The sequence below is a fragment of the Haliaeetus leucocephalus genome, unplaced genomic scaffold (genome assembly GCF_000737465.1).
Source record: "Haliaeetus leucocephalus isolate CR32 unplaced genomic scaffold, Haliaeetus_leucocephalus-4.0 Scaffold1, whole genome shotgun sequence".
NCBI lineage: Eukaryota > Metazoa > Chordata > Aves > Accipitriformes > Accipitridae > Haliaeetus > Haliaeetus leucocephalus.
The window spans coordinates 3,024,985-3,040,923 of record NW_010972437.1 but is presented as its reverse complement, the minus strand read 5'-3'; the positions used below and the strand labels follow the sequence as shown (position 1 = coordinate 3,040,923).

At 36.2% G+C, this 15,939-nt stretch overlaps 1 protein-coding gene across 1 annotated transcript in view; it reads left to right on the top strand.

Moving 5' to 3' along the window:
* The window catches only part of ANKRD44 (ankyrin repeat domain 44), a 77,243-nt gene extending 61,760 nt beyond the window's left edge, over positions 1–15,483 (top strand). The window contains exons 18-27 of the mRNA XM_010564202.1: positions 789–867; positions 1,836–1,953; positions 2,955–3,171; positions 3,903–3,990; positions 5,955–6,038; positions 7,328–7,473; positions 8,340–8,422; positions 9,604–9,686; positions 10,806–10,897; positions 14,566–15,483. Of these exons, the coding sequence (XP_010562504.1) occupies positions 789–867; positions 1,836–1,953; positions 2,955–3,171; positions 3,903–3,990; positions 5,955–6,038; positions 7,328–7,473; positions 8,340–8,422; positions 9,604–9,686; positions 10,806–10,897; positions 14,566–14,624 (1,049 nt within the window). The 3' untranslated portion in view covers positions 14,625–15,483. The remainder of the gene's footprint in view (positions 1–788; positions 868–1,835; positions 1,954–2,954; positions 3,172–3,902; positions 3,991–5,954; positions 6,039–7,327; positions 7,474–8,339; positions 8,423–9,603; positions 9,687–10,805; positions 10,898–14,565) is intronic.
* Positions 15,484–15,939: the final 456 nt, after the last annotated feature.

Genomic DNA, 15,939 nt, shown 5'->3' with positions numbered 1-15,939 from the left:
CAGTGTGAATGCATGACTTGCTGTAATAAGAACACAATCTATATCTACTGAGTACAGGGATTATTGTTTTTCAAAGAAGAAAATACTGTTCTCTTCATCCATGAAAGGCTGAGGCCTTTAAGCCAGCTGACACACAGATGGGTTTACAGAGTCGGGCCCTGCAAAACGTAGTAACTCAGAGCTGTTTTCCAACAGCAACGGGTTACATTTTAAAAAACAAACCCTGTTTTGGAGAAGTAGCTGTGGCTTCCAATAACATTAAATGAGAAGAGATGGAAAAACCCAAAGGGAATTTTAGTCTCTGGTGTTATGTGCTGTTATGAATATGACATTTGCATCATTGGTCATTCTTTGCAGATGCTTCTTTTTTCATAGCAGCGCTGAAGAACTTGCTTGTACAGTGCACACAAAATTAACAAGCCTTGCCGACAGACTTCCTACTGCGTTCCAAATGTGATCCCAGAAAGCCTTGTCTGCCTGCTCGGTCTGAGGGATTTTGAAATGCTGTCTGGTTTAGTAGAAATCTCAGTAGTGAAAATCACGATTTCTGTTTTACTCGTTTGGGATTTTTGTATGTAAGAGAACTAATCCTTGTCTTACTGAGGTCAGGGAAAAAACAGCTCACTATTTAATCAGCACAAGTTAAATGAAAATTGTGGGAATATTAATTTCTTATACTGTGGAATATTTTCTTTGTTTATAAGGAAATTTCTTATCCATACACATTCCAATGGAAAAGTACCTGAAATTAAACATATTTTAATTAAACATACTTTTTCTCTTTATAGTCATTAATGGTCATACACCTTGTTTACGGCTGTTGCTAGAAGTTGCAGACAACCCTGATGTGACAGACGCCAAAGGACAGTAAGTTTTCTTTGTAATGGTTTTTTTCCGGCTCTGTGATTCAAATAGCATCTCAGACTTCTCACAAAAAAAGCATTTATTTGAAATACTGTATTTCCTGCACTTCTCCTTATAGAATTTGGCAGAGATTGCAAAGTACACATTCAGCTGATCTAAGCCATGTGGAAAGGATTATTCATTAATCTTAGCCTCTGCTTCATACTTTAAACAATTCTTCATAAATGCTGAGGGCCAGATTCAATAAAAGCAGTGGGACAGAATGTTTATTTGAGGTGACACATGCATCTGAGATGTTCCTACAAAAATTTTACTTCTCATTAAATGATGGTTATAGAGGGAGAATAAAGTATATTTTTAAAGTGAAAATATGAATGGTTTAAAAAACTCATTTGGCGTGCCTGGAACATATTTGACTGTACATACAATTTTAAATGGTATTAGTCTTATCTGAAAATAGAAGGAGAACAGATCTCTTTCAGAAAAAAATGGAAGATATGTTAGTCCAAATTTTGGCTTGAATAGTTTCCTTGTGTCCCTTCATCTCCTTTAAGCAACTGTGCAGCATTTGCAAAAGAAATGCTTTGGGTGGTTGTCATCTTGGTAACTAGCAGAGACATACATTCACAACACTTGGGTATTGTAAAGCTCATGTGTCTGTTGCTGGAGGTGACAGTAGTTGTAGGTTATTAAGAGAACAGATTGTCTTGAATGATGTTGCTCTGTAAACTGCTTACAAATGAGTTTGTTTCTATTTTAGTCATGGTAGTTGGTTGTTAAACATCTTAATAATTTCATACAAAAGATCTTCACTTGGGTGTTATATAAATGAGTATGGTGAACATAACAGGTTTGTGGGTAGGAATGGAGAGAAATGCAGGGCTTCCTGATTTCTGTGTTCCTCTAAGTTAGCAGTGGCAATAGTATGTCATTTTATAGCTGTGACTGGTTTGGTTTTGTTTTTTTTCCAGAACCCCACTAATGCTTGCAGTGGCATATGGGCACATTGATGCTGTTTCTTTATTACTTGAAAAAGAAGCATCTGTAGATGCAGCTGATCTCCTGGGATGCACAGCTTTACATCGAGGGGTGACTTAATTTTTATGGTTCTTAATTATTTGTTTTACTGTGACTACAACTCACTTAAAAATACAGGGATATTGAATGTAGGGAATACTGTAAATGATTGGAAACACTACCAAGCACAGTCAACAAGGTAAAAATCAGGACACATCTGCTGTCAGTAATGCTCTGCTTTTGACTTTGTTTCAAGTGCGCTTTAATCAATTAGCTAAAATACTGATTAGACCATTTTTTTTCGTGGCTCTAGACACTTTACAATAGCAATCATTATTCTTATAACTGAGCACCTTTTGAATTCTGAAAACAATTTCTTTAAAAGAACTGCCCAGCAGTTATTTCCATTTTTCTTGGGGAGGATAGTGTAAATAAGTAAGCCTTAAGTTTTTTCTAGAGGCAGTGAAACTTGAAGCAGATAGAATCTTTTCTAGGAGTCAGCAATGTGAAGTTGATGGAAGAGCTGATATTTATACAGAACTCTATGATAACTGCAGTGAGCAGTTCAGCTCAGGAGTCCAGCAGAAGTCCGTAATAAAAGCTATGGCATAAAAATTCTGCTCTGTACTGATAGCAATACATGAACATGCCCAAGATACCAAAGCTAACCTATGTACAATGCAGAGGTCACTGACAGTAGCTGGCCAGCTGTTAAAGCAGCTTTTCATATTTCAGATTACATTCTTGATCCTTTTTTTCCTCAGTTCTCTCACATTCATGCATGGTTTTGAGAAGCCAGACTCTGTTTCCTTAGTCTTAAACTCCTCCTTGCTTTGTGCCTCACTTAGTGGAGTCTCTTCCACAGACTAGCAATCAATGCCTTTGAAAGACAGCACTAAATACATTTCAGTGTATCAGTTATCATAGGTACTCATGGGAGCAAAGGAGCTTTCATCTCTGCCTTCTGAATCCCATCCAGGCCATTTCATGTTCACAGGCATCAATCATATTCCATATTTCCTATGCAAGAATCTGTATTATGTCAACCTCTTTACTCATTTCTTTGTTATCAGATTATGACTGGACATGAAGAGTGTGTTCAGATGCTGTTAGAGAAAGAAGTATCTATTTTATGTAAAGACACCAGAGGCAGAACACCTCTGCACTTTGCAGCAGCTCGGGGTCACGCCACTTGGCTGAGTGAATTACTGCAGATAGCACTTTCAGAGGAAGACTGCAGTTTGAAAGATAATCAAGGTTATACACCACTGCACTGGGCTTGTTACAATGGTAAGTTTCTCCCTGTGGACTTTTGCCAAGTTCAAATGTGGCTTCAGTTTTAGGGAAACATGATAACAAAGCAGCGTAACACTTTGAGAAGCTTGAAATGAAGAGGCAAATTATCTCCCCTCTACTTGCTCTCTGTAGTTAGCATTTGCTATGTTCACCCTTCAGTTCAGAAGCCAGGGAAATTCCAGCAATACCTCCCAGTGGCTTTGCAGCTCATTTGCTCCCAGTCACAGGAGGCCAGGGTGAAACTCTGGTTTTACTGACATCAGTGATGAAATTTTCATCAATTTCACTGGGGCCAGGAGTGCTCCTTTGAGGTGTCACCTTCTTATTTATTGATGCAAGAGATCATGTGAATAGATGGATGTTCTGAACTGAACTGATTATTCTAAACTGGATAATCTGAACTTGTTGGTTAATATAAGGATAAAAGTTCCTAATATCATCATGTAAGACCATCTTTGGAGATCTGTAAGGCAATATACATAATATCACATAAAAAAGAGCCTTTTTTTCCTTTCCTTTTTTTCAGTAAGTGCTAATATTAGGCTGGATCTATCTTGCTGCTGACATTAAAAAAAAATCTGTTTATAATTTCATCACTTAAGAGCTTATATACACATTGTGTTCAAATTTGAATTTAGCGTTACATTCTAATCTGTATAAGCCTAATATGAATTAAGTTAATTACTTGCTTTGTGCAACACTGTGAAATGTCTGCTCTCTTATAGGTCATGAAAACTGCATAGAGGTACTATTGGAACAAAAATTTTTCCGCACATTCTATGGTAATAGCTTCTCTCCATTGCACTGTGCTGTGTAAGTAGAAATCTCCAGTAAAAATGCTTTAGGATAGGTCTGGAAAAAGTAGCAGTATGAAAAGAAAGCACCTTCTTTTTTTTTCTTTTTTTTTAGATTATTTGCATGAGCAAATAATTTGAAAGCTGATCATAAAATTGTGCTTATACTTCTGCTGAAAAGGTGGCAGAATAAAGAGTGTTTTTGCATAAATTTCATACATGTAGGCTATTTAATGAAACTCTGACTTGTAATTAAATAGCTGCATTTCTGCTCCCTTTCTAGTTTCTTTTCCCTTGCTTGCAACTACAGACCTATGCCTTTTCTTCACACAGGCTGGAACTTCATAGCTCTTCTATTCTTAGGCCATGACCTGGGCTATAGGTAGGGCCTTGGTCCATGTAAGTATGAGCTTTTGAGGTTCCTTTGAAACCCAATGGCTGAAAGTTAAGAAATTTGTCAGAATCAAGATGATTTTTTTTAGCAATAGGAACAAAGCATTAATGAAGGAAGGATTTGAAACAACGATCTATGTCATGCTAGAATGGTGTTCTGTGCAGGCCATAATTTTCCAAGACATCCTCAGCTGAGTGTTTTCCAGACAGATTTTCTTCATGATCTTTTTTCCTTCTGAGATAACCTCTATCTTGAAGGTTTGATACTTCTTACCCAGGTCCTAGCCAAAGGGATTGGTGGGTTGTAGAGGCAGACTCTGTATCCAAAGTTCTCATATTACTTATGAACAACAAAAAAGGTGGTCGCTATTATGAGTTATTCGTCTTCTTCCATGCGTGTGTTTTATACATACTCTTTATTCAAATAAAGCAGTATGTTTTCATATGGGAAGGATTCTAGTAGAGAAAAATCGTAACTTTTCATAACATAATTGCAAATGCATTTTTTTTAAAATGCAAGATTACTTTAGTTTGTAGGACCTAACATGCTTATTAAAACATGTAAGCCATCAGAAGAGTAAGGAATTAAGCACTGAAAAATCAAATGCCAACCTTCCTAATTTCTGCCAACAATTAGAATGACTGTATTCTATTCTATGTTCTATTAGAAGAATGAATGTCTTCCAGAAGTAATGATAGGGGTTCCTATTGTGTAGGCTTCCCTTCTACAGTTCACATCACTGGAAAGTAGAAAGGTAATTCGTCATGTATCAAACTTTGAAATTATAAAAACCCCAATATATTAGAGAAATAAAAGCATATATAAAGCACTGTTCTTACTCTGCTTAAATTAAAATAATTTGTGGCTGAAACATAGTATATGAAATCTGAATTTCTAGTGATGGCTTTGAAGATTTTTTTTTTCAATATTTATATTCTTTTAAACTAGTGTGCAATTCTCAAACCCATTAAAAATGCGTGCAATTTAAAAATGCTTGCAAATTTAAAATGAAAACAGCTGCTAATCCAGTGTGTGTGTGTATTAGCTATACTATATGTCCAGTACTGTTACTAAACACTGTTCATTTTCATAATGAAATGAGACAAATTAACAATAACCAGGAAGAGTATTAATTGAGTACATCCATCAAGGAAAATTATTAAATGTGTGAGTTGGAAGAGATGTGGGCTTCACTACCTAAAACATTAGAATAAAGCTTTCTATATGTAGGTATCTACAACTGAGTGCTTTCCAGATCCAGGTGCGTTTGACATTTAAGCTAAAGGATTTTAAAGTATTAAGGTTTTAATCCTAGATTTGTGCTCCACTCTCAATTACCTTTGTGCATAGTGAATTGCAGGATCAGATTTGCTTTAGAGACTGAAATTCATAGGATCAGATGCAGTTTGGTTAAATGGAGAGATGATGAATAATAAGAAATGTGACTGAAAGCATTATGGCAAAGGTATGTTAGGATAACTTATAAACAAACAATAAGAAATATTAATGGGAAGTGAACTAAATTAATATTGGAAAGTGGGAAAAGATGTAGACTTTTTACCTTTTTGAAAATGTCTTGTCTTCGGCAGAATCAATGATCACGAAAACTGTGCATCACTGCTCATCGGAGCCATCGATGCCAGCATTGTCAATTGCAAAGATGACAAAGGAAGGTAATAGTTTCTTAAACAAATTGCATTTCATCTTCATGAATCCATCTAGTATTTTTCATAATTCTTTCTGAACCTCTGGAACTAATCATTATCTGATACAGTTGAGCTAAGCCTTGTCATGCTGACTCTTTCAGACAGCAATTTACACTGCAATACTTAAATGGTGGCTCACTTGAAGCAAGGATACTATGAAGTATTCAGTTTCATAGTGCATATGAAAAGAAACACAAAAGAAACAGTATTTTGCTTTTTTAGAACAGCTATGACTATAGGCTGTTTCCCTGAACCAGTTTTTTTGTTAAATATTTAAACACGTTTATCTTTGCTAAATGGAGTGATACTGTGTACGCTTAGAAAAGTATTTCATTAAAAGCTTTAATGTTATGTTAGCATTCTCAGGGCACACAACTCAAAACATCTATGCAGCAAAATAATACTGATAAAGCAAGAGATATGCATTCAGCCAGATCCTTAATTTGTCACATCAGTAATCTCCTCACTATGTGTGTGTGTATATATATTTAATTAAAATTGCTGGAATTCTAAAAATTGAATACTCATTGTTTCTATTAATTAAAACAAATTCAAGACCTTCAGTAGTGGTGATTACTTACTCCTGTAAGGGTAAGACCACCTCACCCTTACTGATAAGCAAAACCTGAAGTAACACTATGACACAACTGGGTTGTGTACCAACTATCTTTCATCTCTATTAGTCACACTTCAGACCCAAAATGCCATAGGGAGACAGCGAACGAATTCTAGCGTCTCAGTCTTGTGGAAACTGATGACATTCAGAGTGGATAGAATTCCTTCCGCCTTTTGTAGTAATGCTGTTATTGTAGCTTGTTGCAGTATCTTTGACTATAACTTAAAATACTTTAGGTTTTTTTAATATTGGATCTGTTCTTTTCTGATAGTTCTTCCCATCTTAAGCTTGTTAAAAAAATAAAATCAGATTAATAAGAATGAGGGATTGTACTGCTTTTCATATTACACAGTATGCTCCATGAAAATAAATATGCTGCTAATATGAGATTCTCCACAGTATCATATCTACCTTATGCTTCCCTTTTTTTAAAGTTTATATTGCACCAGGACAGAGACTGTAAATATTATTTAACTTATTTCAGATGCTGCTACTATAACGTTCCCCTGGTGATAACTCAAAGTTTTGCAGGAAAAAAAAAATTAAAAATGTCTTACACTTTCAGGTTCTTGGGAAGGTAAGTAAACAGGAACATTGTCATTCTTTAGCAACAGCTGTGGTGGTGTTACTTTCCCTACAGAACACCCCTTCACGCAGCAGCCTTCGCAGATCACGTGGAGTGCCTCCAGCTCCTCCTGAGTCACAGCGCACAAGTGAATGCTGCGGATCACGCAGGGAAAACACCTCTCATGATGGCAGCTCAAAATGGTCACGTAGGTGCTGTAGGTAAGTACATCCTTGCCTCTGTTCACCTTGAAGGGTGAGTGCTACTGCAGTTACTATCCCAAATAAGTAGTTGGGTTTTTTCCTGTAAAAACTAAGGAAGAAAAATAAATTGTGTGGATGACTGTAAGAAGCTACCTTTACATCTGTAAAAAATGCTTTTTCTTCTCAGTCATCATTCCTCAGCAGTCTTGGTGAACATTTGCAATAATAAACTTGACTCTTATTTCCTCCTAAAAGCACACTGTAAAGAACATGAGGGGAGTGGTAATTCTATTCTCCTGTTTACTTCCTTGATTTTATGAAGCAGTAAAACTGCACATGTGAAAAAGATTGTGTAACCTTTTTTCCGCTCTATTATAGGAAGTCCTGTTCTTAAAATGGCAGCTATCAGCAGGTGCTTTTCCAGGCTGGACTATATACTAGAGACATACAGATTAGGGTCATATTGGTTTAACAGAATTCCCTTTTCTCTAGCTTCAACAGCACAGACTGCACCCTAAATTCTTTATATCCACTTAGTCCTCTCAAAGCAGGATCCACAGTTGTTCTCAGGAGAAAGTGATTCAGGCAGAACTTGCTGATCTGCAAATGAGGAAGTTTATAAATAAATTAACGTGAATGTATGTTTGACAGTTGGGGCACAGCAAATGAGCTATTAGCTCTGCCTTTGCTTGCTAATTAACTGCACAAAATTGTCTCTTCTAATTCATTATTTTCACTTTGTGTTCATAAAGGTTACATCACATAAAGGCTTAATTGATTAGCATGTACACATACGTATACTGAAATAGTAAATTTTTTTCCTCTGTATTTACATGTTCATCTGCCCATTGGGTTTGTTCATTGATTTCTATTCTATACCTCAGACTTCTTGGTGAACATTGCCAAGGCTGACCTGACATTAAAAGATAAGGAGTTGAATACATCTTTGCACTTGGCTAGCAGTAAAGTAAGTTGAAGACATCTGTATGCTTCTGTTCTCTTCACAGTCTGTATGTATGTGTGTGTGTGTGTTTACACTCCTAAAAATTCTTCTGCAATGGAAATGTGATGATCAAACTTGTGGTGAGGAAGGGAGCATTGTTCCAAGTTTTTTCTCAAATCTGTTTCAAGGTTTAGAAAACTGAGAAATACAGATGCCTCTTACGACAGCTGAAACACAAGGAAGGGAAACTAAGAGAAATAATGGAAAATCCTTCAAGATTTTACCAAATAATCTCACTGTAAAATAGCTTAACATAGGTTCAGGAAAAAAAAAAGGTATTTATTAATTTTTTCTTATTCTCCAATTTCTGTGGAAGGAACCCAAAATTTTCCCTTACGCTCTGTAGCAGTAAAACCAGAGGCATTCATTAGATTGGTGGTGGTGTCTTTTCCCACACTTTCTTCCTCCTAATTCCAGTTGCTACTGGTGTTTCTGCAAGAAAAAATGCCCATGGGATTCCCTCTCCTGGGTCTTTTCTTTTGCTCCTATCCACAGATTGGATTCTAGTGTGATAATATTACTCCAGTTTCTGCAGACACATGAGCCTTGCTGAATTCTCAAGGTCCTTCAGGCAGCTGTTCACCTGCCAAGGCTGTAGGCTCCACACCTGTCTCCACACCTGTGACTCACTGTTCTGAAACAGTATCAGAAATAAGGCCCAGATCTGTATTATTTCTGAAGTTTCATTGTTAGAGCTGTCACACTGAAGGGATTTTGTAGTAGCTTATTAATAATACAGAAAAGCATTTGAAGACCCAGAAAGTATAGTATTCATTTCTGAGATTAAACCATCTCTTCCTATGTTACTGTGTAGTTCTAATAAATAATCCATTGAATGCTCTCTCAAGAGAAATGGTAGTCTTCTCTGAAAGCCAAGGAGGTGAATTCATATATAATGATGGAGGGTTGAAAGACAGGTGAATGTCTAAATTTCTAAATGTGGTAAAGCATCCTAGCAGTGGCAGTTCGTAAATGGTATTTTAAGGCTCCTACAGTTCACCTACTACAGATCCTTATAAACTGAGTAGCATGTTTTGTATTTCAAATTGAGGTATTAAATTTCACTTTTATATGTAACATTTCTTTTGCCTCAATTTCAAACTCCTCAGCAAATTAACACTATATTTTTTTTTCCCAACTTACAGGGTCATGAAAAATGTGCCTTGTTAATACTTGACAAGATACAAGAACAGAGCCTTATCAATGCAAAAAATAATGCATTGCAGACGTAAGTATAGCCTGATCCTCTCAAGTTCAGTTGACTTACCAGAAGATTCCTATTTAGCATTTCATATTCATGTCTCACATTTTTTCATAGAATAGAAAAGTTCATTTCTGATTTTTTTTTGAGTGCTTGCCCTTGAAAAGACCAGATTTATATTGCATTTTCACTTTCAATTTTGATTCTTTTGATGCCAATTTTATAGATGGTCTGGTGGAAAAATTATATGAGGTCATTTATTTGAAGACTATATCAAAATGTCTATTAATGATGTGAATGTGTAAGTACACATCTGGCATTTCCTAGCTTTTTGAGCTTCACCTTAAATCTAAATAATTCATTTACCCTTAAGGTGGTACATTTTATTTTCAGAGGCATTTTTTAGGTGATATTTTTTGTGCAACTCCTGTCCATACCATACATTATCTGCAGAGTTAGAACCATTGATATTCTTACTCCAGCTGCAACTGTTTGACTGGTATGCTACAGTAGAATATTCAATCACGAGTTCAGGTGGCAGATCATCTAGTGCTTGTGGAAGAATTTGTTCCATCTTAGCCCTTTTTCCCCCCTTCCAATATGAAATTGTTTTTCGTGTCCCACTAGCTGCCCCCAAACAGGAGCCCTGTGTGTTGGCCCAGGAGAGGAGCAAACCAGTGGTTGTTTTTAATTTCCAGCTGCTCTGCAGTAACAGAGATTAGCAAAGGAGTATTCAAGGATAAGAAGGCAATACATTGATTTTCAACAGTCTGTAGTAGCCAGAATTAGGGGTGGAACAAAGGCATTTCTTCAGTCTAAGATTCATTTTTCCTTTTAAATGTCAATTATGTGGTGCAAACAGTGGAAAAATGGGAGCTTTTTAAAGAAGGCCTTTAGACTGGAAAGTATTAAGCAATCTTTGTGTATGTAAAGGTAATTTTATTTGTCTTGCACATATGTTTTATAGATGTGAAACATGATTATTTTAAAGGCTGTAATATAATTTAACGTCAACAGTATAATTATAATGATCCAAAGAATGAAAACATTCTCTTTCAGATGCTGGGTGTGCTTTAAGCATTACCTAACTTTTTTTAGAAAGTCTATTTTAAACTGAACTTCAATTTAGTTCTTATGTTATTGTAGACCTCTCCACATTGCTGCACGAAACGGCTTAAAGATGGTGGTTGAAGAGTTGCTAGCCAAAGGGGCATGTGTCCTAGCAGTAGATGAAAATGGTAAGTAAACAATACACTTTGACAATCTTCAGTAGGACCCAACAGGTAATTTTACAGCAGACTGAAGCAATAGACTTAAAAGCTGATGATAGACATCATTGATGCTTTTATCCTTCCAAGAACAGACAATGAGCTGTGTGAGTACCTATTAAAAAAAAAAAAAAGACACTATTTATTTTTCTTTAATATAAAAATGTATTCTAAACATCACAGCGGTCCCTTTTACTGTTCATTTTGCATGTACTGTCAACAGCTAGTCTTTTTTAATGCTTGAGTGCAGTGGTAACTTGAATTTCCTAAACATGCAAGTGGCACCGGATAATTCTGACGCCTTGCAGAAGAATTAAGGATTATGCATTCAATCAGCGCATGTTTTAATGGGTAGGAAGAAAACCATCACCATACGTTTGATTGTGTCCTAGTTCATTCTGAGATCAAAGCTTGTGCTTACCAATTGTCTGACCTAATCCAAGATGCAAGTAAATTACTGTTGCCTCATAAAATATATCATTAGTTAATAAATCTGATAATTCTGTTTCAGATCTCAATGAAGTCCTTCCCTAAACATTATAAAGCCCATAGAGGGCTGTGCTTCTATAATTAATGTTTTCAAAAATGTCTTCCTGAAATAAGCTGGTCTTTCTTACAATACTGACTTCATGGCATTAATGTAACAATTCGGTACCTCCATCTTCCCATATCTGTAAAGTAACAGTAATAATACTCACCCATCATTGCAAGACATTTGCGGTCTATGGATGAAAAGAACCGAGTGGTGAGTATTTGCTATTAACCAAATGCTACCTAGGTATACTTACATGCATGAGTTCCACTGAAGTCATCTGGCCCTAACCTCATTTTAGAGATATGGGACAGAAAAATGAACCAGACTAGCTTCTAACCACAGTTCTCATCATTACAATTGTACAAACTGAGCCAGCTAATTTGCATGTATGTAAAAAATGAAAATTAAGTTTAAATTTTATACACACTTAATTTTTCTAGGAACAACTGCTTACGCAGAGAGAAAATTAAGTACAATCTTGGTATAAGTACATCTCTAAAGAATGTTGACACTTGGAACTCAGTGGAAGAGGAAATTCCATTTAGGGTATGCATTCACCGCTGACAGTCAGTGCTTAAATGTGGGTAGTTTGCTGCAAAGCTGTCCTCACATTTGTCCACCAAATTCTGCCACCACACCACACTGCTGGCGTTCTTGGCTTACTTGAGGCAGTAGGATCTCAGTAGTGGTCATTGCCTCAGATTACTGTTTGCTGCAGCACTTAAGATTTAGCCATCTGCAAAAGAATTTGTTTGCTCTTAGCATAAAGGAGGATTTGTTGGAAGGTGCTGGAGTACTACACAGCAGCCTGCAAAATGTATAGATAGCAAGTGTAATCAGCATACTGGTTTCCAAGATTTGCATACATGAAGAGCTGCTTTAGGGGCAGCGCTTGGACAGGACCCAAGTTAAACTGCAGTGAAGACAAACTTTTAACAGCTCCCCAGTTCTTTGTTTCACTGACATCTGTATAATATTAACTTTGTATTTAAAGTGTATGCCATGCCTTCTGAATACAGTCATTATTCTTCTAACATAATGTAAATTTGAGTAACTATACATCCACGTAGTCATACCTGCTATACATGTACCATGTGCACTGGTCTAATTCTTTTCTCTTATAATTTAATTCCTAAATAAACTGCTTTCTGAGTTGAGTAGATACTCAACTGATCAGCTTTAAAATCGTTTGCTTGTTACTTCAAAATATTTTTAAACTAATATCTTTTATGTTTTAATGAAAGTCATTGTTCTCAGAATGAGCCTTGTTCATACGCACAGAAACTGAAGCCAGTTTCTGTCCCTGTTGCTGTACTCCCCATGTTCTGTATTCATCATACTGTCTGTGCTGTAGAACTGTGTTTAGCAAGTGCTTTTATTCATATTGTGAAGTCTGTTTGCTGCCTGATTTTAAGAAAAAATAGTGCTTGTTGTGGTCACAGTGGTTTAAATGCTCCATAAAGTGTGTATTTTCCCAGCATGTCTAATTTAAAATAAGTAACATACCCCTGTTGCCTGGCATGATTGTAACTGAACATACATCTCCTGCTTATGACATCATCTAGAGATGTATATGAGGAATGCTCAGTGCCATTCTCAGTACCCTTAGTACTAACCATTGCCTTGTCTGCATTTGTGCCCAGGTCATACGCCAGCCCTGGCTTGCGCTCCTAACAAAGACGTGGCTGACTGCCTGGCACTCATTTTGGCTACCATGATGCCTTTTTCTCCCTCCAATTCAATGACGGCTTTCAACTTCGTTTGTTTTAAAAAAGACAATTTGGGCAGGACACATCTCTGCGATGGCTCCAGTATGGGTAGCATTAACTCTCACAATAAGCCCTTGAGTAATAACATGGGAACAGAGGATGGGTACAATGAAAATGATTCGGATTCTGAAACATTTTGACTTTTCGGTATTCAAAACCTTTTTGTCATTATTATTTCATTTCAGCTTTATTTTTGTCTTTTTAAACAGCTTAAATCCCACGGCTATATTCTTAACTATTGTTCTTGACAAGTAGGTATTGAAAGATTTTTAGTGTTGATGAGAACCAATCCTTTAAATAACAAAGTTAGAGGGATTTACCGGAACATACTCCCATTAGTGTTCTGCAGCTTTTCAGCTTCCTGATGTTTTCTTTAGGCCCTAAGTGCCCCTGTGGAAAGTCTCTACCTCTTTAAGTAGAAAAAGAGAAAATGCCTTTTTTCTTTTTGACAGCACAAATAAACAGGGAACTGTTTGTAAAAAGTTCTTACATGTTTTAGCTGTACCTTTAGTACACAAACATACTTCCAGTGTAGCCTTCATAGATTCGAGCATCCCCCCTCTCCTGTGTTTGTCTGTTTCCTGCTTCCAGGGGCTCTGTTAATTAGATAATTTTTTTTACACAAACCAAAGGTAAAGTTGTAAATCTTAAAACTGCCTGTATTACTTTTCTACAGGAAATGAAACCTTTTACATTCTGCATGTACTAAGCACTTAAACGTACAGAAGGCACTTTTTACAGTTCTTAGTTGCAGCACACAATTAGAAAAATATAGTTATTAACTCTTTTATTAACTCTTAAGGCCAAATTCTACTTGTCTCACCATATTTTCCCATGGACATTAGTGGAACCACTTGTGTAAAATGAAAATCACTTGGCCCTTATTTTTTTTCAATTCAGCACAAACATGTACGGTTTATTTGCACTACAGAATTAGGGTCGTTAGATGTTTCTGTCACCTGAGCCATTAACCATGAATCTAGTAACAGGAAAAAAAAAAAAAAAAGGGAAAAAAAAAATCAGGTGTAGACAAAGGTTTATGTAAAAGTTTATAATGACTTGCCAACTTAACTGGATTTTTTTCCTTTTCTATGCTTAAATAACTTATTTTTACTGTAAACAGTATCAAATTTTAAAATACTTTTGCTAGCGTTTGGAGTAACAGAGCAAAGGTAAAGCAATGAAAGCATAACACCAAAAGTTGAAATACCAAACACCAGAAAACATAGCAGTGTACCGTGCAGGGGATCGGAGATACATGCTAAAAAAGCCTATTGTCACCAGCTTTTAAAGCAATGTCAACTTTGTGAATATGTTTACTCCTTCTGCCAAAGTTTCTAGGTCAAATGGACCACGACCCTCGACTGCAACAGATGTACAAAAGGAAGAATGAGACTTTGTAAACAAACAAAAAATTAAACAAAAAGGTATCATGAACTAACCAGCTGTACCAAGAGGACCAAAATGCTTCAGTAATTAAATGGAAGACTTTGCTACATTTATTTTTTCTTCAAATGTGAGTGACATAATGAAGTAGTTTTTCTAAACCATAAAAATAGAAACTTTTGAGGTATTGAGTAGTCTTGAGTGAATTTTACATTTTATGATGCAGGTTTCAAGTTGACATTTGTAACTGATGATGTGTTGATCACAGTTATTTTTTTTCTCCAGACTAAAGAATATGTTCATATACTTTTAATGTAAATGTGTTTATATTTATTTGAAATGAAACAAATGCCCAGGAAAAATAACTATGGCTTGCTCTCCTAGTTAGCATTTGTGCATACTGTTTGGCATGATGCGAAATGAAATGTGAATCTAGGCAAGGCTGATGACCTGAGTAGAAAAAGGAAGGGCTGATGCACTTCGGGAGAGTGCCCATCTTGTATGGAATGCAAAGATTAAGTCCACAGGCTATATTGGTAAAAAGCAGAAAGCAAAACACCTTCCCTCATTTAAGAGCACAAGAAAAGGATTCAGCCCCTTGCTAGACAAGTGAGAGAACACTGTACAGCTACAGTAAAGAGGGGAAAAGATAGTGTAGCATGGAGTCAAGGTGCTAAGGTTCCTGTGATTCTCGCTCAGGCTGTCTGCAGGCCTCCATCTGTGCTGGGAGGATGAGGTGAGCTTCCTTAGTGCACACTTTCAGCAGGGTAAATGAAAAGTAAGGAATTTTATTTTAGTTGCAGTTTTTAGCCATGTTCCACTGAATTGTTAAAAATCTATTGGCAGATTCCAGTTCTTTAATTAGGAAAAATGTTTATATATTAAGTTTATTTTGCCTTGCTAAAATTAAATCTTGTTTCCTTGAACATTAGGTAAAATTAAATACTGCTTCCTTGAATGTTAACAAATTTCCAAAGTTTACAACAAAAAATCACTAGGGACAGTGTCTCTAAAGGAGAACATATCTTTTCCCTCAACTCTATATTTTCTGCAGTAGAATGACAGAGCACCTGAAACTCTGGTTTTCTCCTCAGAAATAGCACAGAATAACATTTTTATGATTGTTTTTTTCTCAACATTTTTGCTTTTAAAAGTTGCAAAATAGCAATAACCACCTTACTTTAAGCACTGAAAATAAGAGGAGAGATCAGTTGTTAAAGTTTTCAGTGGTGTCTGTTCAGAAATGAATAGAATCCCAAATTTTGGGGTTTTTTTTATGTGGAATGATGGCATTGAAAACAAATAAACGGGAAATGGCTGCC